Genomic DNA, 22,052 nt, shown 5'->3' on the forward strand with positions numbered 1-22,052 from the left:
AGAATCACGTGATGGACTAGACCCAAACTAATAGACGTAGCATGTTGATCGTGTCATTTTGTTGCTACTGTTTTCTGCGTGTCAAGTATTTATTCCTATGACCATGAGATCATATAACTCACTAACACCGGAGGAATGCTTTGTGTGTATCAAACGTCGCAACGTAACTGGGTGACTATAAAGATGCTCTACAGGTATCTCCGAAGGTGTTAGTTGAGTTAGTATGGATCAAGACTGGGATTTGTCACTCCGTGTGACGGAGAGGTATCTCGGGGCCCACTCGGTAATACAACATCACACAAAAGCCTTGCAAGCAATGTAACTTACTGTAAGTTGCAGGATCTTGTATTACGGAACGAGTAAAGAGACTTGCCGGTAAACGAGATTGAAATAGGTATGCGGATACTGACGATCGAATCTCGGGCAAGTAACATACCGAAGGACAAAGGGAATGACATACGGGATTATATGAATCCTTGGCACTGAGGTTCAAATGATAAGATCTTCGTAGAATATGTAGGATCCAATATGGGCATCCAGGTCCCGCTATTGGATATTGACCGAGGAGTCTCTCGGGTCATGTCTACATAGTTCTCGAACCCGCAGGGTCTGCACACTTAAGGTTCGACGTTGTTTAATGCGTATTTGAGTTATATGGTTGGTTACCGAATGTTGTTCGGAGTCCCGGATGAGATCACGGACGTCACGAGGGTTTACGGAATGGTCTAGAAACGAAGATTGATATATAGGATGACCTCATTTGATTACCGGAAAGTTTTCGGAGTTACCGGGAATGTACCGGGAATGACGAATGGGTTCCGGGAGTTCACCGGGGGGGGCAAACCACCCCGGGGAAGCCCATAGGCCATGACGGTGGCGCATCAGCCCTTAGTGGGCTGGTGAGACATCCCAAAAGGGCCCTATGCGCCATACAAAGAAAAATCAAAGAGAAAAAAAAGGGAGGTGGGAAGGGAAGGAAGGACTCCCACCCACCAAACCAAGTCCAACTCGGTTTGGGGGGGGGACCTTCCCCCTTGGACTCGGCCGACCCCCTTGGGGCTCCTTGAACCCCAAGGCAAGGTCCCCTCCCTCCCACCTATATATACGGAGGTATCGGGGCTGATTTGAGACGACTTTTCCACGGCAGCCCGACCACATACCTCCACCGTTTTTCCTCTAGATCGCGTTTCTGCGGTGCTCGGGCGGAGCCGTGCTGAGACAAGGTCATCACCAACCTCCGGAGCGCCGTCACGCTGCCGGAGAACTCTTCTACCTCTCCGTCTCTCTTGCTGGATCAAGAAGGCCGAGATCATCGTCGAGCTGTACGTGTGCTGAACGCGGAGGTGCCGTCCGTTCGGTACTAGATCGTGGGACTGATCGCGGGATTGTTCGCGGGGCGGATCGAGGGACGTGAGGACGTTCCACTACATCAACCGCATTCTCTAACGCTTCTGCTGTACGGTCTACAAGGGTACGTAGATCACTCATCCCCTCTCGTAGATGGACATCACCATGATAGGTCTTCGTGCGCGTAGGAAAATTTTTGTTTCCCATGCGACGTTCCCCAACAATTTACTTGGACTATTGCACACCTGATGAAAATGAGACAATGGCCAAGAGAAAGATTCGGCTGCAGAAGATAGAACGCCGATGGACTAAGGAATGGAAGGAATACAGGTTTGTAACTGCCAAGTATGCGAAGAAATTCTCTGTGAAGCCTCCTAGCAAACGGGCCCCACTTGAGACTCATCAAGTAGCACATCCCTGAAGCCTCAAGACCCTTGATGACTATCCAGATGAGAAGGAAAAGCATCTCGCTAAGCTCAAGAAGCAGGCAGATGTTGCAGTGAGGAAATTCAATGAATCCTCAGCTGCAGCTACTTCCTCTGCCGCTGAGACCTCTGGTTCAGCAATTCCTCAACCGCAGTCTGTGCCGTCAAAGTCAAGGGCTCCAAAGCCTCAAGAGAAGTCTGCTCGGGCATCAGTTACAAAACCTTCAGCGACAAAACCCTCAGCTCCAAAATCCTCAGCACCACCACCAAAGCCTCAAGGGAGACCAGTACAGAAGCAAGTCATGAAGCCAATGACCGCCACCTCCAGCTCCTCACTCCCGGCTGCAACCAGCTCAGAGACAAAGTCTTCACCACCTCCGGTGAAGACTCAGGTGTCTGCTGAAAGAGCAACTCTGCCGAGCCCCAGCAAAATCATCGCCGTCCCTTCTGCATCAGAGGGCAATGATGAATATGATGATCAAACCCTGCAAATCATAATCAGAAACAAGCAGGAAAGAGTAGCTCAAGCATCAGGCAGCGCCATTCCTCCGGCCATGGACCCCAAGGTCCTCCTAGACTACATCAACATCTGGTATGAGGACCCAAACACTCCGCTTGATGATTTGAAACTTCCCGCTGGCATCAGCCACATGGTGGCCACTTTCATCAATGAAGCCAAGTGGAAAGAACAGCAGGCCAAGCAGGCCAAGGTTGCAAAGCTTAAAAAGGAGAAATTCCTCAAGCAGAATCTCCTCAGCTTGACGCCTGATGCACTCGTGTCAACACAGGCTGAGCTAAAGAATTTGACTGACAAGTACTCCAAGCTGTCAGATCGTAAGAGTCTAAAGAGCAACTTCATCAAGCTGGCCACTAAAGCTGTTGATGACTACAACAAGAAGGCTGCACCTCCAGCACCAACTCCCCAGCCCTTGATTGAAGAGCCAGCAGATGAATCTCCTCAAACTGAGGAAACTCCTCAAGCTGAGGAAATACACCAAGAAAGCCGTGTAGATGTACCGGCTATTAAAGAAATCATCATGGAAGCTCCAGCTGATGAACCTGCTGCAGCTGATGAGACTCCCCCTGACCCAGCTGCTTCATCAAAGCAAGCTCATGACTCTACTCCAGCTGGTTCCTCAAAGGCAACTGAAGAATCTGTCGAGAGAACTCCTTCACCAAAAGCTTCAAAGGTGAAGAAGATGACTCCGTCTGCATCAGACGTGAAGAAAACCAGGGCTGCTGAGAAGGAAGCCAAAAAGAGAAAGGCCTCCTCAGCAGAAGAAGAAACAGAGGCCAAGCGCCTCAAAGCGCTTGAAGAGACTGCTCCTCTGGACCCTGTGCCCCTAAATGTCGCTCCGTCTTATGAAATGGTCATCCTTGATGATCAAGCGAAAGGGGCAGATGAGGAAATGAAGGATGCCGCCTTTGAGGAACACACTGACGAAGAAATTCGTATTGACGACAGTCCTCAGCCCTTCATTCCTCAGAAAGACACTGCTCAAGGATCAGCTGCACCAGCTGATGAAACTGCCTCTGTCACCAAGCCAGCTGAGGAAGAACAAACTGAAAATCCTCAAGCTGATGAAATTCAAAGCTCTGACCAAAATCTTCAAGATGAGAAACGGGCCGACCCAACTCCTCCACCTGAGCAAGATGAGCTAATTCCTCAGCCTGATGCACAGCCAGAGCAAGCCCCTCAGCCTGACGCCCAGCCAGAGCCATCTCCTCAGCCTGAAGCCCCAGCTGCTGAAATTCCTCGCCCTGAGGAAAATGCTGAGGAAAATGCACCTGACCAAGACAATGCATTCGTCGTGCTCAACCCCGAGACTGCAATTATTATCTCCCCTCCTGTTCCTCAGCAAAATCTTCAGCCAGTTTAGCATCAGCCATTCTCCAAGCGACCACAGTTTCAAAAGGAGAATTTCTTTGAAGAACGCATGTACTTCATTGGAGAGAACCCCTATGACAAGCCCCAAATGAGGTATCTGAAGTTTTGGACTCGGACACAGATGAATTACTATGCCTCTGTGCTATGTGGAAGAAACAAGATATTCCAGCACAGTCATATTCCCCACGTTGAACTTGAAGCTATACCATGCCTAAAGCCAGTCCTCAATGTACTCCATGATGCTGGTTTGCTGTCAATGTGCTCCGACATCTCTGACTGGAACAGTGAGCTCATTCTTCAGTTCTATGCCACTCTTCACATCTCTGGCAACCCTGAAGACATTAACACTTGGGTGTTTGACTGGATGACATAAAACACTCACTACAAGGCTCCTGCTATTGAGCTCCTCCGTGAACTGCCTGTACCAATTCCCTCAGAGGAGGCTGTGAAGCTTCAATGGGATGATGGAAGTCCTAATGAATCCTTTGGCTGAAGGAAAATCACCGAGAAAAACATTCCTCGACCACGAGCTTAAATATACACCAAGGTCTGTCTACAGAATCCTCTGCAGTGTGCTCGTGCCGATCAAAGGCCATGATGATGAAGAAGATGTCGTAGGCCTCATGAAGAATATCCTCTTCAACATCATCCATGGTATTCCTATCAACATCCATGATTTCTTCTTGAGGACTTTGGCCGGCAATGCTATGTGTCCATTTGATCACAAGATATATGCCCCATGGATCATGAGATTCATCAGGACAAGGACATGCATCAACTTTCACGCTGAGTGCCAAAACCATGTTGGTTATATGCCTCATATCCGGGTCAACAAGAAGACTTTCGAGCCCATTGAAGGAAAAGGCAAATCAGTGATTGAGGAAGGCAGTAGGCCTCTTGATGGCCAGTTCAGAGAGCTAGAAGCTTATTCTTCATGGGATGATACTGAGACTCGTCCGGCAAGCCCCGTTCCTCCTCGCGTGATGAATACAAGAGAGCTCCTCCTCAGTCTTCACCAGAAGGTGGATCGCAATCACAAGTGGGTCAAACGCCAGTTTGGCGCCATTGTGAAAACCCTCACTGAAACACAGAACTCTGTGAAGCTCAACCATCACTATTTGCATGAGGTTTTGATCGCACCTGGGCTACACTTGCACATCTGAAGACTCAGACAGAGCTTGAAGAAATGGACTTTGAGCGATACTTTGACTGGTCGTGGCCTCCCAAGAAGAAGTTCAGGCCCATTCCATTTCCAGACCTTGAAGACAACTCCCTTTCTTCATTCTGCACTGCTAAAACTGATGAAGAACAGCTCGACACTGCTACCGGTCCAAGGAAGAAGACTACTCCCAAGAAGCGTCACGGCTCTTCCTCAACCGCCAAGAAGTGAAGTCTTCACGGGCGTTAGTCCTCAGTTTGTCCCTTTTTGTCACTTGATGACAAAGGGGAAGAAACTTGAGAGTTAGTCTTCAAGCGGGATATTTTGGGGCTTATGAACTATATTTAAGTTACAAACTCTTGACTCTTCTGAAGTTTTTATGTCATGAGTTGTAACTTAAGCCCGATGGTACTCTGACGCTTTTGAACGTTTTTTTCGCATGCTTATTCCTCAAATTTTAATGCACGCGTGCTGGAATTCGTCAGATACCATTTGTCATCATGCATTTTCATTTTATTTATACCATATGTTACATCTTTGCATGATTTACAAGACTCAAGGGGAGATCTTCATGATATAAATCATCAATGTGCATTTGCTATGAAAAGCAAAATCCTCAAGATATGCACATCTTCAGGGGGAGTCTCTCTTAATCTTGATTTCAAATTCCTCAAATGAGTATTTACACTTCATATTTTTTGATCCCTGTTGAAGACTTAACCTAATTGTCATAAACCACCAAAAAGGGGGAGATTGTAAGTGCATCTAGTGCCCCTTAGTGATTTTGGTGGTTTGAAGACTTATAGGTTAAGTATCTAATGTGTTTATGAGTGTACACAGGATCTATAAGTCATTGAGGAGTTTGAGATATTTGATGAATATCGACCCCTAAAAATATATATCTTCGGTTGAAGAAAATTGATCTGAAGTTGAAGAAATGAATCGCGAGGAATCTGCGATGAAATTGATATTCCTCATGAAGATAGTGAAATTGAGGAATTCGGTGTGTCCTGAAGAAAATCATTTTGAAGACTTTGAAGCATGAAGATTTACTCTTTCTGTTTTATTTTCTTCGCATTTGAGTAATAGGAACACGGTACTATTAAAGGGGGTCGAAGTTACACTCTGGAATGAATTTCCTCATGATGCTCAACACAAGCCTAATCCTACCAAAAACCTCAAATGAGGAATACGAGTGACATGAGGACTCTCACAGTTGAGGGTTCCGACCGTTTCGATAGCCACGCCAAGTCATTGGTCTTATCCACACCAACGGTCATATTATTTAAGGGCATTAGTGTCAAACCATGTCGGGATCCTCCGAGGCTATAAATAGCCGCCCCCACAACCATTAGCTGGTTGGCTGCTCCGTTAGAAACTGACACTTGTCATAAGAGCAACCCAAATTCCTCACAGTCTTCGAAAGTAAATCATCAGTGAGGAAATACCCCATACACCGAAACCACAAACCAAACCTAGTGATTGAGCATCACTGAAGAAGTTGTTCATGTGTCGAACTGAAGCATTTTACCTTTGAGGACTATGCATCCTTCAGACGGTTAGACGTCATGGTCTAGAGCTTTCCAGCAGTCAATTGTGGATCGCCGGGTGACCAAGTTTTTGAGGGTTTGGAAGTCTGCCCTGAAGACTTACCACAAGTGTTGGGCGAGGACTGTGTGTTCTTAGCCCAAGAAGAACACGGTAGGGACTGTGTGTCCCGGGACTGTGTGTCCTTTGGTTTCAATACCAAGCCGCTCCAAACCAGATGTACGACTGTCATAGCAGTTGGAACTGGGTCATCAACTACTGTCTTCACTGAGAAACGGGTTCTAATTCCTCAACTCCTTACTTTCCTCAAATTATGTGTTGATGACTTTCACTGCTACTGTTTGTAGAATTTGTTGAAGACTTTCTCTGAATTTCCTCAACCCCAAATTCTTCATGCGAGTTAATCATCTGTATTTTGCGTGCGTGCTCACAGTGCAATCTGTTTTCACATTCCTCACTCTGAAAAACTGCTGTTGTGAAACTTTGCACTTCTGATTCTTTACTGTTTTCGCTGTAAGTTAGTCATTAGTAAGAAATTTCCTCAAAAGTAATTTTCTCAGTGATGAAATTCTAAAAATCTTCTATTCACCCCCCATCTAGTCGATATAACACACTTTCAGAGGGGAATGAGGAGGGGGTGGGAGAGGGGGCTGACCCGTGGCTGGATAAGTCACAGTGTGACCTGAGGCTTAGGCGTCGCACTGCGTGGGGTGGGGCCAGCTGTGTCAGCGTGGCCGGACGTGTGACGCCGACGTCTTAGGCGTCACAGAGTGTAGTGTGACGTCTGGATTTTGAACGCCACACGAAAGGGTCAGCGGGGTGAATTTTTTCTTCATCGGGTTTACTTTACGAGTTCTTTCAGTCCCCGGATCAATTTTATTAATTTTGCCGCTGGCCGGTCACTGACAGCAGATTCAAAGGCGTCAGCTGGCCCTGCCCTTTCACCCCGGCGCAGCCCAGCCGCGCCGCGTCGCCATCGACACTGGAAGGGATCCGACCGAGATCCCCAGCATATTCCCCTCCTGGTCCACGCTGGGCCTGCAATAATCCGCATTACGCTAATCTTCCACATATACTACTCGATAATGTGCGTCGTCTCCCACATATACTTTGTATATACAACAACAACGTGTTCCGATGCACTGTCGGGAACCAGCGTACCCAACACATGTCAATCAGCTCCGCTCGTTGTAGTTCGTGTAACCACACGCACGACTAAACTAATTCAGAAGTTCTCATGTGCTAGAACATATATATAGAGTTGGAAGACAAATTTAAGTTCAGAAAATAAAGGGAAGACAAAAGTCGATTGGTGAACCTATCACAGTTATAGTCTTAGACCTGGCATAGTTTGTTGCATATATTTTCTGAATTTGCTGTGTTTCGGGAAAGAAAGAGAGAGCCTTTCTTTTAACATGGTACAATCTAAGAGCAACTCTAGCAGACCCCGCAAAACGCAAAAAAAGCAAATTCGTAAAATTCCGGCGAGTATGCGGGCTCGCCCATTTTTCCGGCCAGAACAGAGCCCGCATACTCGCCCGGCCCGTAAAAATAATTTGTCTCGGCCCGCAAACCGCACGCCCCGACCACTATATCTACGGTTCCACGGCGCGTTTGCGGGTCGAAACCCTATCCCCCGCCGTCGCCGAGCCCCGACGATTCCCCACCCCTTCTCCACATTTCTCGCCGCCGGCGACTACCTTCTGCCATGTGGGGCCGCATATGGAGCTCCGGACGCGGCTCCGGTAGCAGATCCGGCGACGGCAACGACCCCGAGCGCGAGCGGCGCGTCCGCTCCGACGCTGCGACGAAGCGCGGGGCGAAGAGGTGGACCAACCGCGGCCTCTCGCCGCTGCCGAGCTTCCTCGTCCGGGAGACGGAGGAGTACGACCATCTGCATGGACGTACGCCGTCCTCTGCCGCGGGCTCCTCCTCTTCTACGCCGGGAGCTTATTCCTACGCCGGGAGCTCCTCCTCTTCCGACGTGCGCCTTCTCCCTATGAAGAGGCAGTGGTCGGAGGAGCCGGAGGAGACGGAGGACGTCGAGGAGGAGCTCGTCCCCGTCAAGGAGGAGCCCAAGGAGCTCGGCCGCCGCGGAGTCGTCGGGCCGGAGGACTTCGTCGCTGACGTGGACGCGGTTGCGGCCGCCATTGCCGAGCGTAGCTTGCACGAGGAGGCGGAGCGCCGGCGCCACGACGAGAAGATCGAAGACCTTGAGTGGCGGCAGGCGGTCGAGGCCAACCTCGCCGCCAAGGCGAAGGACGATGAGTGGCGGCGCATCCGCGAGGAGCAGAGGGCGATGTACATCGATCTCTGCAGCTCCGGCGAGGAGGATTGAGCTCCTCGGAGGCGTCGTCCATGGCCGCGAGCTTGCCACCATGAGATCCCCAACCCCCTAGTACTAGTACTGATGTAGTATATGTAGTATGAACTAGTGTTTGCAGTGCTTGATCATGTAATATATGTAGCATGAACTTCCCGTGAAACTATATTTTCAAATTATGCAGTTTCATCTACGGTTTCTGTTCGGCCGCGCATGTTTTCGACCCGCAAACGCGAGCTTCGTGAAACCGCAAACGCGTTTTGGGGGTCGAGATTTTGCGGGGTCTGCTAGAGTTGCTCTAAGCCGTTTACATACATCACCATACATTCATCCCTACAAACACACGCATGCACATCCTGTCTCTATGAATACATTTGAAAGAATGAACCAGCGCATTATTTAAAGATTGACGAAGTCGTAATTGACGCCTTCGAAGTATCGGAGACGTCTCCTATTAATGAACACACATCATTAGAAAGGTCTGAAATAAATTTAAAAAAATGCGAGCACCAATTTCCAAGTCTAGCACTTGAACTCTAACAGACTGTGGATGTTGTTGTCGTTCTAATAATCAAAACACAGGTTGGTTCGCAAAAGAAATATGATAAAGCTGATTGAGAATACGTGTTGATGGATCAAAATTGGTGCAATGCAAAAGAATTTGTATGCTCATAATCCCTTTATGCTCTATCTCACTTTTTTAAGACTCAACATTACATGCACCCATCCCTATAAATCGTACGCATATATATTTATCCTTATAACTCGGGAAAAACTCTAGATCAGCAGATCGGATGACGGCGGCACTCTTGTGTCGTTTTCCTCTTGGAGGCGTCATTCTTGAAGGTGTACGTGGGCTCGAAGGACAAGTGGACGACATCTTTGGTGGAGCAACACTTCATCCTAGAAATTTATGGCGGTGGATCTCGGCGGCGTGGACAAGTGGAGGCTCGACGTTCGATGTATGGCGATGGACTCGCGTAGGAGGACGATGTTGTCTGACGGCGTGATAGAGACGATGGCAGAGAGGCCTGGCAAGGTCGATGCGTCAGTAATTGCTTTGAGGATGGATCAATGGAAGACGGAGCTGACGACCCTTGCATCGTGTACGTTGGTGCCCACTAGGAGTGCGTCGGACCGGTGTGTCATCCAGGCCAGACGTTGTAGCTTGGATGAGGCATCCGGTTTTAGATGTTAGGTTTTGATGCGATCTTTGTTTGGTATTTGACCCGGACATTCGGCACCCCTCCATCAAGGAGATATGAGTAGCGACATGTGTTGCTAACATGGTGGCTTCACGCGTACTACTGATGTATTACTTTGTAAAGTCTTGATGAATAATTAATAAAATAGTTGCATGCATCGCTCATATGCAAAGGCCAAGGTACATCCTCCTTTTCTAAAAAAAAGAGACTGAGGGCTTTGAAATCGACAAAGTCATCACTAAACCTTGCTATCAATGAAATGTTGTCTTTTATTGAAATTTCTTTCATGAGACACCAAAGCGTCAAACATGTGCTTAAATGGTGATCATCCTAATTGTTCTTCATATGTACACGCTCGTTCCCTATCACGGGATACTAGAGCTACCCTGCAGCAACTCGTGAATCAAAAGGTATCAGAATATACCACTCCCTAATCTCTACACATGAGTTTAGAAAATGAGAGTGCCTATAATTCATCCACATGAGATATAATTTGATCTCATTCACCTGGAAAACAAAAATAGATATAAAGTAATATACAACCCACATCAGCACACACGTATTTTATAGTCCCATTCAACGGCTATAACAGATGAATGAGATATACCTAAAAGAGTAAAATGCATCATAAGTCCTAAAACTATCGAAGGTGTGTCACTTTAGTCCTATAACTTTGAAACTGTAGTTTTGTGTCCTAAAACTATTAAAGATGTGTCAATAGTCCTATAACTTCAACACTGCAATTTGGGTCTTGAAACCATTGGAGATCCGTTCGTTTAGTCCTATAACTTCGAAACTGCCGTTTTGGGTCCCAAAACTATGTAAATTTGTTCATCTTAAGTCCTAAGCTTGCATGGCCAGCATTAAACCACCGACAAGACCCTTGGAGATGCTTGGACCATGTTGACCCAATTGACCCACCAGGTTAACTTATGAAAGGTAAATATGCAAAAAAAACTAGAACTTTATTTCTCCTCATATTTACATCCTTGTCTTCTCCCAAGCATAGAATGTTCAGAGACAACAATACATAAGCCATTAGCGGCATGGTGGCTTGAGATCCAGCGAGGAGGTTAGACCGGTCATCTCAGCCTCACCCAACAGTAGAAGAACAGCACTCACACAATGTCCAATTGCTACCCACATGAGTTTTTTGTTGGGGCTGCATCACTCTCACTGACTTTTGCGCTAGCTTTATGGCTTTCGGGCACTCCTCTACGTCGTCAGGCATCAACGACAATTCCCCACATGTGGCCTTGCTCGTGCCCAAACAAGAACATGCACGACCAACTCTATGACAAGGTTGTCGTGAGAGAGAGAGAGGGTGAGTGGGATGGAGTCCTTCATCTAGATTTTCTCGGGATCGCCCCAGTGGCCGCGCCAAGGAGAAGGATGTCGTCCTCCATGTCAACTGGCCCAGGGTCTCCCTGGCAGCCGCTCCAAACCTCTTAGTGAGGCTGCCCTGCGGCTCATGGCCACGCAGGCGATGGATGTGCAGGTTGGAGCAAACACTGCCACATGAAAGTGTATGAGCCATTTTTTATGAAGTAAATACATATAAGGGGCTCGTTTGAAAAAAATGCATCATGGATGTTGGTCATGAAGCTTAAGATCTGGGATGAGCAAACTTACATAGTTTTGTGACCCAAAACTGCACTTTTGAATTCATAGGACTAAAAGTGACACGCCTCCGATAGTTTTAGGACCTAAAACTATAGTTTTAAAGTAATAGGACTAAACTGACGCACCTCGATAGTTTTAGGACCAAAAACTACAGCTTGAAACTTATAGGACTAATTTGACACATCTTCGATAGTTCTAGTACTTGTAATGCATTTTACTCTAATTAAAACTCAGCTAGATGAGTTCTAGCAAAACCGTTAGAAAATACTACTTTAATTTTTCTGTAATAATAATACTAGCACCTTTTTATTACTACTAGCAAAAGGGTCCGTGCGTTGCAATGGAAGAAAAAATACCACATATTTTTAATCTTTTTATAATCATTTTGATTTATTAAAATAATAAGCTAACTAACTAATGTAGTCAGTCCTATCCTATTTTGTTGAGAAATCAACCCGTCCATTGTTAATTCCACCATGATGAGAAATTGAGCGGGACAAGCAAAGCAAAACAACGAGGCTACGTGAATTGATCAATGGACTGTTATCTTATTTCACTCATGGGGTAGAGAATGTGGGATCAGATGACAAACTGAAGGTGGTGTTCCATTCTCTCTCTCTACAACAATGCAATCTTACATTTAATACATTCATTCATCAGCAAACAAATTTCCACAAAACAAAATTTCTTGCCGGTGCTTGGCACACGGTTGGAGGCATGGGGAGGGGATCTCACCAGATGATGAGTTCCTGCCGGAGGAGGGGATACGATGAGGGGAGCAAGGGTTAGGCGCCTCTATCTGGCCATAAGGAGTCGCCGTTGCCGCGCCATAACCTCGGAGTTCCCCGTGTGAGCCATGGAGGCCCGCCTCCACCTGCAAGTACTTCGCTCCGTCGCGCCTTATCCGCGCGCCGCCGTCGTTCTGCATCGAGCAGACGCATCATCCCAAGTCGCTGTAGCTGTCGCGTTGATTTGATCCAGAAGCTCTGCTCGAGCGCCGAAACAGGGGCAGCAAGCGGGCAGAGGTACGACCACGGAGGCGGGTGGGTTGAGATCGACAACAGTGGTGGTTGAGGTCGGCCGCGGCAGCGAGTGGTGTGGCAGCGGCCTGGGCACATGCCAGGGTGGACCAGGGTCGACGCGATGCGCTCGAGCGCCGCAACGGGGCACTGAGCGGGGAGAGGTACAACCGCGGAGGCGGGTGGGTTGAGATCGGCAGCGGTGGCGGTTGAGGTCGGCCGCGGCGGCGAGTGGTGTGGCAGCGGCCTGGGTACAGGCCAGGGTGGCCCAGGGTCGACGAGAGGAGGCGATGCGTATGGGTATAATTTTTGCAGCGAACCGTTTTTTCCTTTTACGTTGTAGATAAATGATTAAGCGCGGGTTGAATAACAAAAATTACATTGGCTTTTTTATAAAAATGCCGTGGTGTGTTTTTTTACTACCCGCTTTATTATTAGGTATAGAGTATAGATATAGATAGATATACAAATCTTTAGGAAAAAGTCAAACTAGAACATATACACACGACCCCTTGCCCCTTCCAACTGGCCGCATTTGAGACGAAACAGAGTACACAAGACAAGGCCCTCCTCCTCCCTTCTCTCCATTGCTCCATCTCACGCCCACCACGAGCTAGCTACTACTACTGTCCCATCAGGGAGGCCGGCCAGGAAGATCGAGGCATGGCCGAGGCCGTCCGGGACGACCATCGCGGCGTGGTCGACATCGTCGAGGACGACGACACCGGCCTGCACCCGAGCAATCACGGCGACAGCACGTGGGAGATAGAGGAGCTGGAGCCGGAAGACCGGACGGCCGGGCCGCCTCCTCGCCTTTCTCCCCGGGCAGCGGCCACCTCCGACGCCGACGACGTGTACGTGGCGGTGGGCAAGGGCGGGTCCAGCATGGCGGCGCTGTCGTGGGCGCTGCGGCGGCTCGCGAGGCCGCGGAGCTTCGTCTACCTTGTGCACGTCTTCCCCGTCGTCGCCACCATCCCCACCCCATGTAATCAAGCAACCCTCTTCTCCCACTTTACTACCTCCTGAATCAAACCTTTTCTCCTGTCTGTTCACCTTAGCATTGTGAGATCGATGAAGCCATCCAAGCATTTACCAGCTGCCTGCATGCGGCAATCAAAACAGTAACGATTTTGCAACATGAATGAAAAGGTAAAAAGTTACTGGCAGTCAAAGTGTTACGTTAAGATCGACGGCTAACATTCCGAAACAGTTGGTAGGAACGTAGAAACAAGTCTGGTCTTGGATCGACCACCAATTGGTCCCAGAAAAGGGTGGTTGAAAACAAGGTCATGTTCTTGGACTGGCCTCAAGAGGATTTTTTGGCTTGTATGATTGGAACTTTTCAAAGGCGGCACCGCCAGTCCACCACACCTGGCTGGCTGCTAGGGGTTTTGGAGCTTCCGTGAAGAAGAACGACTGGAAAAGTCGGCCCGTCGCGAAGCTGCAATCGAGGAAGTTCTAAAGTGTTGTTGATGATGCTGACCTAGGTTTTCATCCACTGACTCGCACTTTTCGTTAATCATTTACTGATTATATGGCCCACTGTGCTTTTTCATGGATTGATTTGTTGTCGGACTCACACTTGTCAGTGTTAATTATACTGACTAGATGGACATAATGTTCTCCCAAGGACAACTACATGGTTAATTTGATGCTGTTACTTATCAGGTTCTTGCTTAAAAAGGAGATTAGAGTTACCATCTTACATCTCCAATGTTTTTCCTTTGGCAAAGTACATGTCTGATGATAGCCACAAAAGGGAGAGAATGAATGCTTTTGGTAGACCTTGTAGAGAAAAGGCATAGTGTTTGTGCTAGGTATCGTTTTCCAAGTATATATTCACAATCATTTTACAAAAAAAATAAATATTCTCAGCTATCAGATCAAACTTTTTAGCTCACGACTACTGGATATGTGGAGTATATGGGATGCCAAACTTTAGGCGTTAGGTTCCTGGGATGCCGAGGAGAGTAGGACGCATACCAGTCTCTGATGTTAGCCTGCCACTGAAGTGTGAACAAACCAAGACATTAAGATTCCATTCCTGATAGGTCTTTTTCCTATAGACGAAAACCCAATAAAGCCTTTATTATAAAGTTTATTCAGCACTTATATATAGGCAAATTTGCTTATAACTATTTCACTTTTTTTGGTCTTTATCATGAGGTCCAAGAAACAAATATATTATACTTTAATATTTTTACCGTTCGTACTTTTCTACGTAGGTTTTAACAGTTATGTCCTAAATATCAGAATTTTCTGAATTTGATCATTTGACTACTGAACAGCAATAAAGATTTCGTTAAAAGGCGTCTTTATGTTGTGAGGAATCTGACACATGTGGCATCAATTTTCTGAAATAGTAGGAATGATGCCTAAGAGACAAGCAACGCCAGAGCAGGTAGAAACTTACATGAACCAAGAGAGATCCAAGAGGCGAGAGATGCTGCAAAAATTTCTGGACCACTGTCGCAACTTTCAGGTAAACTGGCTGCATCAGTTCTTTGCAATAAATTGATGAATAAATAAAAATCTTATTGCACTTTACATGCCAAATTTCATAGTAGTACATTTCAATTGTTGCAAATATGTTCAGGTTAATGTCGATGTGTACCTCATCGAGAGTGATCAAATTGCCGATGCGGTCACTGAACTTATCCCTGTTCTGAACATAAAGCAGCTAGTACTGGGGGTTGCGAAGTCCAACTTGCGGTGAGGTCTATATACCATGAAGCATGAAAATTAGCAGGATTTCAAACGTTTGCTTCAATTTGCCAAATATATATGTACTTAATTTTGAGTGGGTACAGGAAGTTGAAGAAAGGAAACACAATAGCAGGACAGATACAGAAGAATGCACCTCTCTACTGCGAAGTCAAGATTGTCTGTGATGGCAAAGAAGTTACGGCGGCGACGACTACTGATCCAACGCCACCATTCTCACCTTCCCCTGTAAATAACAACAGCAGATCTCGCACCCCGACACCGCCATCATCTACGCCAAATCGCGATAGCATGGAGGCAGTTCATGGCAAAAATGATGACAAAACCAAAGAAAGAAGGAAGATTCCCAAGTTTCTGAGGTGCCTGTCATCCTGATTGCTCTTCCAGTCGCTTTCACAGCTGGAATGCTGTATGCGCCCATCTTCAGGTAGCAAAAAGTTTGTGATTAAAAGTTTTGCCATATTTTGAATTTTAAACTTCTCGATCTATGGTGTACAAATGAGATAATTTACCTTACATGGAGCTTTTCAGCGTATCTCTGTGGTTTTTTTTCTTGTTTTATTTTATTTCTTTTATAATGAAGCCTTGTAAATATTTCTAGTGGTTATGGAGCTACATGAAAAAAGGCAATTGCAATTGAAAACATAAAGATGATACAGATGCACGCGTCGTCCTAAGACTTCATAAACATTTCGTACAACATGCATGACTGGACAGAGGAACATGGTTAGGTAGAAGTTGCAGCCAATCAATTAGTAGCATAATTGTTGATAGGGAGCATCTGTGCTATATTTTGGACAATCAGTGAGCTCAGCAACTTATAAAAAGTTAAATAACGTCATCAGTGCCGTAGTGCAAGCTGACATACGCATGATTACCCTACTTCAATCAGACACTATTTCAGCAAGACTTGTCGCCTGAATGTGATTCAGATCGTGCACACAATGATGCAGCCATCAGTGTGAACAACAGTGGTTTTGGCAGTAATAACCTTTTTTTACGACAGCATAAGCTGTACAAAACTGAGCTTAATTCTGCACACCGCATGAAGATTTCAACTCACAAGGATTAGCAACTTCAAAACTTGTGGAGGAATAAAAATCTGAAACATCCAATTTGTTCACTACAAAACAGAAAATAGCTTGACAGACACAAAAATCTACATACGACTCATCTGTCAGACACATACATGCGAAAAGCCTAAAACCTTCTAATTATGCAAAACAAATGGGAAAAAATGAACATTCTGTTCACTAAAAGAAATCAAACTCTAAATAGTTGTCCGAGCCTTTCTGGGATGCACCAGTAGGTGCTGCACTAGCCTCAGATGTTGACACAGGAAGCTTTGTAGTCTGCCTCTCAATATCAACAGGCTTCGGAACCTCTGGAGGGCTCGCACAGCGTATCAACGCCCAATTCACACCCTCAAAAAATGGATGCTGTTTTATCTCAGTGGCACCACGCTTACAACCCAACCGTTGTTGGGGCTCCTTAACAAGTAGGCCCCTTATTAAATCTCTTGCTGAGAAGCTCACAACTGGGTATTCTGGGAAACGCAACGGCTGACCGATGACATTGAACAGTGTCGCTCGGTTACCTGAACCTTTGAAAGGTGTTTTGCCGAACAGAAGCTCGTATAAGAATATACCAAAGGTCCACCAGTCAACAGCACTGCCGTGGCCCTCACCTTTGATAATCTCAGGGGCCAAGTACTCATGTGTGCCAACAAATGACATCGATCGAGCATCACTAGGTTCTGCCATAAGCTCGGGCCATGGGCGGACCTGGTTGACAACTTCAGGCTTTGGTTTTCGATCTTTCTTCGACTTCGAGAAGAACCGAGGACCAAAGCATGTTGTCGGGGCCGTGCACGATGGCTGTATCATGCAGGATGGCTCTGCACAAACTGGTTGAGCACAGTAGGCCTGGCTGCTCTTCCGAAGTGCTTCTGTTTCGGGATTAGATGACCTGATTAGAGTCGGGCTGACTGTACAGCGAAGGGAGAGGTCAAAGTCGGATAGCATGATGTGCCCGTCATCACGGACAAGAATGTTTTCAGGCTTCAGATCACGATATATGATACCGAGCATGTGCAAGTACTCCATAGCAAGGAGGATTTCTGCTACGTAGAATCTGCGATTAAGAAGAAATGCAATATCGGATCAGTGTGCAGTAGTTTATATTTAGTAGAAATAACTTGTAAAGGAAATACTAAAAATATATTTACATAAGTATTACTGGGATATTTATGTCGCTATATGTTGTATTTGCTTCATTTAATTTGATGCATGTCTAGTTCTGCTGCATGGATGTAATCTGAAGCAAACTAGATGGATTTTTTAGCAGGAAATTAAATTTGCAAATGTTGCTTTCTCGTTGACAATTTGCACAAGATTACACAATATGTCGCCAATTAGCTACATTACTGGCAATTTTCCATATATTCAGCTAACTTGAAATGGATAATAACTTTCCACTATTCTTTACTTTGTTACCACGATACATGGGAACACACAGAAACGGATAAACGCTGTTGTTTAAAATACTAAGAAAATGTTGAATCCTAAAAGTCAAGAAGACAGTAAAGTAGATTATGCTCAGTGTAAAAGATGGATCAGACATACTTAACAGCTTGTTCTGGAAAATACTTGCCACGCTGTTTCTGTCTAAGTGTATGCAAGTCTCCCCCAGGGCAAAACTCCATAACCAGACACGAGAACTTGTCAGTCTCAAAGTGTGTGTACAATGTCGGAAGGAAAGGATGATCCAAGCACTGTAAGATTTCCTTCTCAGTCTGGGCTCGAAGCAACTTCTTACGGCCTGTAAGTGATGCCTTGTCCATAACCTTCATTGCAAAATAGCTCTTGGTTCCAGTCAACTCTGAAAGATACACACTGCCGATATCACCACAGCCTAGCTTCTTCAACAGCTTAAAATGGCTGAGGCCAAGAATACCATCTCTAGTCCTGATCATTTGGATTGCCTCCCAACGTGAATCATTTGCCTTGTGAGGCTTGCTGGTGCTACTAAAACTGCTGCACGCGCTTTCCTCACTGACATCACTGCCAGTGCTCGGTCTGCATCGGCTGCTAATACCTCTTTCTCCAGTCTCGGATCTTCCCGTCAACCTGGCACTTCCACTTGCACTTGTCGTCGCACCATGATCCTTATCTACCACTGAGTCTGATTTCATGTTTCCATCAGTATTTCCATTTTCCAAAGTATCCTTCTCATCATCTGCAGGAACCTCCTTGCTGGATGTAACATCAATGGACTCATGCAGCTTATGAGATGGTTTCTGGTCACTGGACTGGATTTCTTTGTCTGGGCTGCCCAGGATAGCTGATTCAGGCAACTTTCTTGGCAAGGCTGTACTGGATTTACTCGAACTGGTGAGGTTCAGAGAGGAATCAGTCTGAGAATACTGCTTCTTTTCTTCAATGTTGGGGATGGCCGGGATGGTTTGGGGCATTGTCTTCGAAGTCATTGCTCTGACAACTCAAACCTGAACCCCAGATTTGCACTGCTACTGGTCAATCAAGGGTTTGAGCTTGGATGGACCACTGAAGTGCATTCCAAATCTGCAAAAGGTGCAAGAAAAATCTTATAAACCAAAGATAGATATACATGCAGGCAATAATTGCATGACTACATTAGCCATCAACTCAAAGAGCAAAAGATCATCAACAGTCAACCATCAGTCCCAAATAACCGAATAAGATCAAGAAAGAACCTCCACACTCACCACTCAGATCCACCAACCTTCCCACCAGAGTGAGAGAGAAGTTGAGACTTGTCACAAGCCACAACTGGACTTAACAAAGTTATCACTTGACAGTTGATGTCACCCCTCCTATCCCAGTCCTATATACAGCACTGGCGAGGCCACTGAACCTGTCCAACCGCCCACTAACTGTAATCATGCGACACTAGGGATGTAGATGCAGCGCTCCCCACTCTGGAATAAAAAGGATTTGTTAGGGATCCGCAAAGAGCGGTCGTGCCCTCTTTTTTCTTTCTTTCTTTCTTTCCCATCCCAAAAGGGGAGAGGAAAGAAAAGCCGCTCCCAATCCCCCCATCACCCACCCGGAAACGAGGCCTTTAGCCCCTGGCAGGCGCATTACTACGATCGGTCGAATGGAAACATACTGCAGCAGGCGCATCAATGGCGTCCGTCCTTTACCGCCATCAATGGCGCCCTTTACCGTCACGTCGAAACGCAGACTTTCTTGCAGAGAAAACTGAGGGAAAGCAGGAAACCATCATGGAACCGGCGAAAGCAGGCAGGGGGCGCCGCCCGCTTTCGTTCGGCTTTTGATCTGCGGAATGCGCAGGCACGGAATCTCGCGGCCGCTGCGTAAAAGATTGAGCGGCGGCGCAGATCTACACATGGCCGAAGCAGAGTCCGGTGACGGCGGGAGGAAGTGGGACGGCAACCAGAAACCGAAGCAGGGGAAATGCTGCCATGGAAGAAGAAGAAGAGGTACAGGAAATCTCACCGGAATGTGGTGGTCGTCGGGGCCTTGAGGGGTGGCAGATAGATCTTCGCGCGTCCGGGGATGAGGGCAAAGAGGAAGGAGAAGAGAGGGGGGAGCGCCCGGAGGAGGCGGATCGAGTCACGGGGTATCCGACCGAGAAGTTCCGTGTGGGCTCTCGTGCGCGCTGCGGCTTGGGAGTCGCGAGTGAGGTGTGGTGGGTCGTTGGTTGGAGGTTGAGGCCGAAGTGTATGCGCAGTGGTGGCGGTAGTGTAGGACTGTAGGGTGGTAAAAGAAGGAAGGAAGGAAGGAGGAGGAGAAAGGCGACGTGCCGGGCGCTCAAGGGCCAGCCTTCCCTCTCGCCCTCGCTGAAATCGCTGTGGATTCGTTCGCTGAGGTAATGATTCTGTCGAAAATTTGGGCTCCGGCTGATGGGGAGACGACGTGACGGGGTTATCCCAAAAATGACATGGACCTTTGTGTCGGCACCCGGAGCTTGCAGCCGGGAGCAAATTTCAGGTGGACCAACGTCGGAGGATTTTATTGTTCTTCAAAGATGACTCAACGCTCGGGTGTGTTAAGGACATGTTTGGTTCATGACTAACTTTGTCACAACTAACCTTAGGTAAAGTGTGGCTAACAAAATAAACACCACAAGTGTGACAAGATTTGATAAAAAAATGAGTGTATGACATGTGGACCATATAACTAAAAAAGTGTGGCAAGCCACAAATGTGGCAATGAATCAAACACGTGTCTAAGGTATTGTGGCATGACTAAGGTTAGACGTGGCAACCTTAGGCTAGGAACCAAACAACCCCTTAGTTTTCACTCGTAGGCGTCCATAGGCTGCGGTAGAATGAAAACGTAGAGAAGAAATCATGGACTGCGGTAAATAAAAATCCTATTACACAACTGTGATCACAATAATTAGCATTCGCAAACCAACATGTGGCTAAAATTGATAAATAATCTCTTTTCCTGAATTTTTTTGTCTTAGGTTTGTCCAAAATGAATGAATTTAAATATTAAAATGTGCCTAGATACATTCATATTTAGACAAATCTAAGGCAACAATTTTTGAAAGGAAGGGGTATTTATTTACACAATCATATAATAGGGAGGAATTTTTAATAAGTTAATAATTGCTTACCAAATAAAATCTTCTTTTTTACACAACAAAATTAATATAGGCAGGCGCCCGTTTACAACCCATGACAAGAAAATTCCACGTGACCAGGAATTAAAATCGTAAGAATTTGGTTGAATTTATTTTAGACTTTTCGTCGCTGCTTTTTAGTGAGAGTAGACGTTTCCATCAACTAACTTGGTCAATTTCAGGAGGTGACATCATCTCCGTATTTCGTAGGCGGTCATAGAGATACGTTATGCAAGAGTACATTCATAAGTTGAGTATATGTGGGCATGTGCAATTGTATTGTAGTTTAAACAAGAAAAAAATAGAATAATATGCATTGTTTATGATGGGGGTGTTATAAAAGCTGAGGATACCACTGTCCTTCTAACCTAGTGGGCTGGTGATACCACTGTCCTTCTAACTATCCAAGTACATATTTCTTCAATAAACATATATGATGGGGATGTTATAAAAGCTTATGTAAGGGTATCTCCAACACCAACCTTTAAAAGCCTTCGGTATGTACCCATTTTTATGTCCGGACTTGATCCACGGACATTACACGGAGAAAGTAGATGAGGATCATGTATGTGGTGAATTATTGTGATGTGATGTCCCGTTAAAAAGAACAAAAAAAAGGGAAGACCATGCATGTGTTGAGAAAAAAAAAAGAATCACATGGAGCCTTTTGATGGGTCAAGTGGATACCCGGACTCCGATATATCTCTCTTTTTTAACTTCATTTTATTGAAAAAATGAACATCCGAATCACTTTCCGGATTAATGCAGAACCACGTTGGACTAAAAAATTAAAAAAATGGCCCTATGCCGGAGTTTTACGGCTCAGGCGGGGCATTTTATGGAGCTTCTGTAAAAGAGAACTGTAAAAACACACGCAGTGCCGGTTGCAGGACTGCATGCAAACGAAGCTTTGGGTACAGTCTGTGCCGGGGTAAATTTGGCTGCACATGGTCAGAGTCATGCAGGCTAGATGTACATTTTTTCACTGTTTTCTTCTTCGAATCTTTTGAATCGTAATTTGTCCGTATGGATGTGGTACAGTGTTTGGCACTCTCATCCAGCATTCATGGTCACTTTATGGATTGGCCAATGTAGAAGTTCAAATCATACATGAAAAACTATGATAGTAAACAGTCCTAATCGTTTTCTTTATGGTA

At 46.2% G+C, this 22,052-nt stretch overlaps 2 protein-coding genes across 3 annotated transcripts; one reads left to right on the plus strand and one right to left on the minus strand.

Moving 5' to 3' along the window:
* The first annotated feature begins 13,016 nt into the window (after window positions 1–13,016).
* On the plus strand, window positions 13,017–15,796 carry LOC123407628 (U-box domain-containing protein 35). Its single transcript, XM_045100799.1, has 4 exons — window positions 13,017–13,522; window positions 14,901–15,019; window positions 15,134–15,249; window positions 15,348–15,796. Exons 1-4 carry the CDS (start codon window positions 13,201–13,203, stop codon window positions 15,634–15,636), a joined length of 846 nt encoding a protein of 281 aa, XP_044956734.1. The 5' UTR covers window positions 13,017–13,200; the 3' UTR covers window positions 15,637–15,796.
* Window positions 15,797–16,329: 533 nt separating this feature from the next.
* Window positions 16,330–20,072, minus strand: LOC123407627 (protein kinase G11A-like). Of its 2 annotated transcripts, none has more exons than XM_045100797.1 (3): window positions 19,761–20,072; window positions 17,886–18,842; window positions 16,330–17,394 (listed from the first exon to the last, which is right to left on the minus strand). In XM_045100797.1, the coding sequence occupies exons 2-3, from the start codon at window positions 18,746–18,748 to the stop codon at window positions 16,515–16,517; spliced, it is 1,743 nt and encodes a 580-aa protein (XP_044956732.1). In that variant the 5' UTR covers window positions 18,749–18,842; window positions 19,761–20,072; the 3' UTR covers window positions 16,330–16,514. The 2 variants fall into 2 exon arrangements, with proteins under 2 accessions (XP_044956732.1, XP_044956733.1); XM_045100798.1 differs by lacking the exon at window positions 19,761–20,072 and adding an exon at window positions 19,007–19,241.
* Between the last annotated feature and the right edge of the window lie 1,980 nt (window positions 20,073–22,052).

Source organism: Hordeum vulgare, chromosome 7H, assembly GCF_904849725.1.
Source record: "Hordeum vulgare subsp. vulgare chromosome 7H, MorexV3_pseudomolecules_assembly, whole genome shotgun sequence".
Lineage (NCBI taxonomy): Eukaryota > Viridiplantae > Streptophyta > Magnoliopsida > Poales > Poaceae > Hordeum > Hordeum vulgare.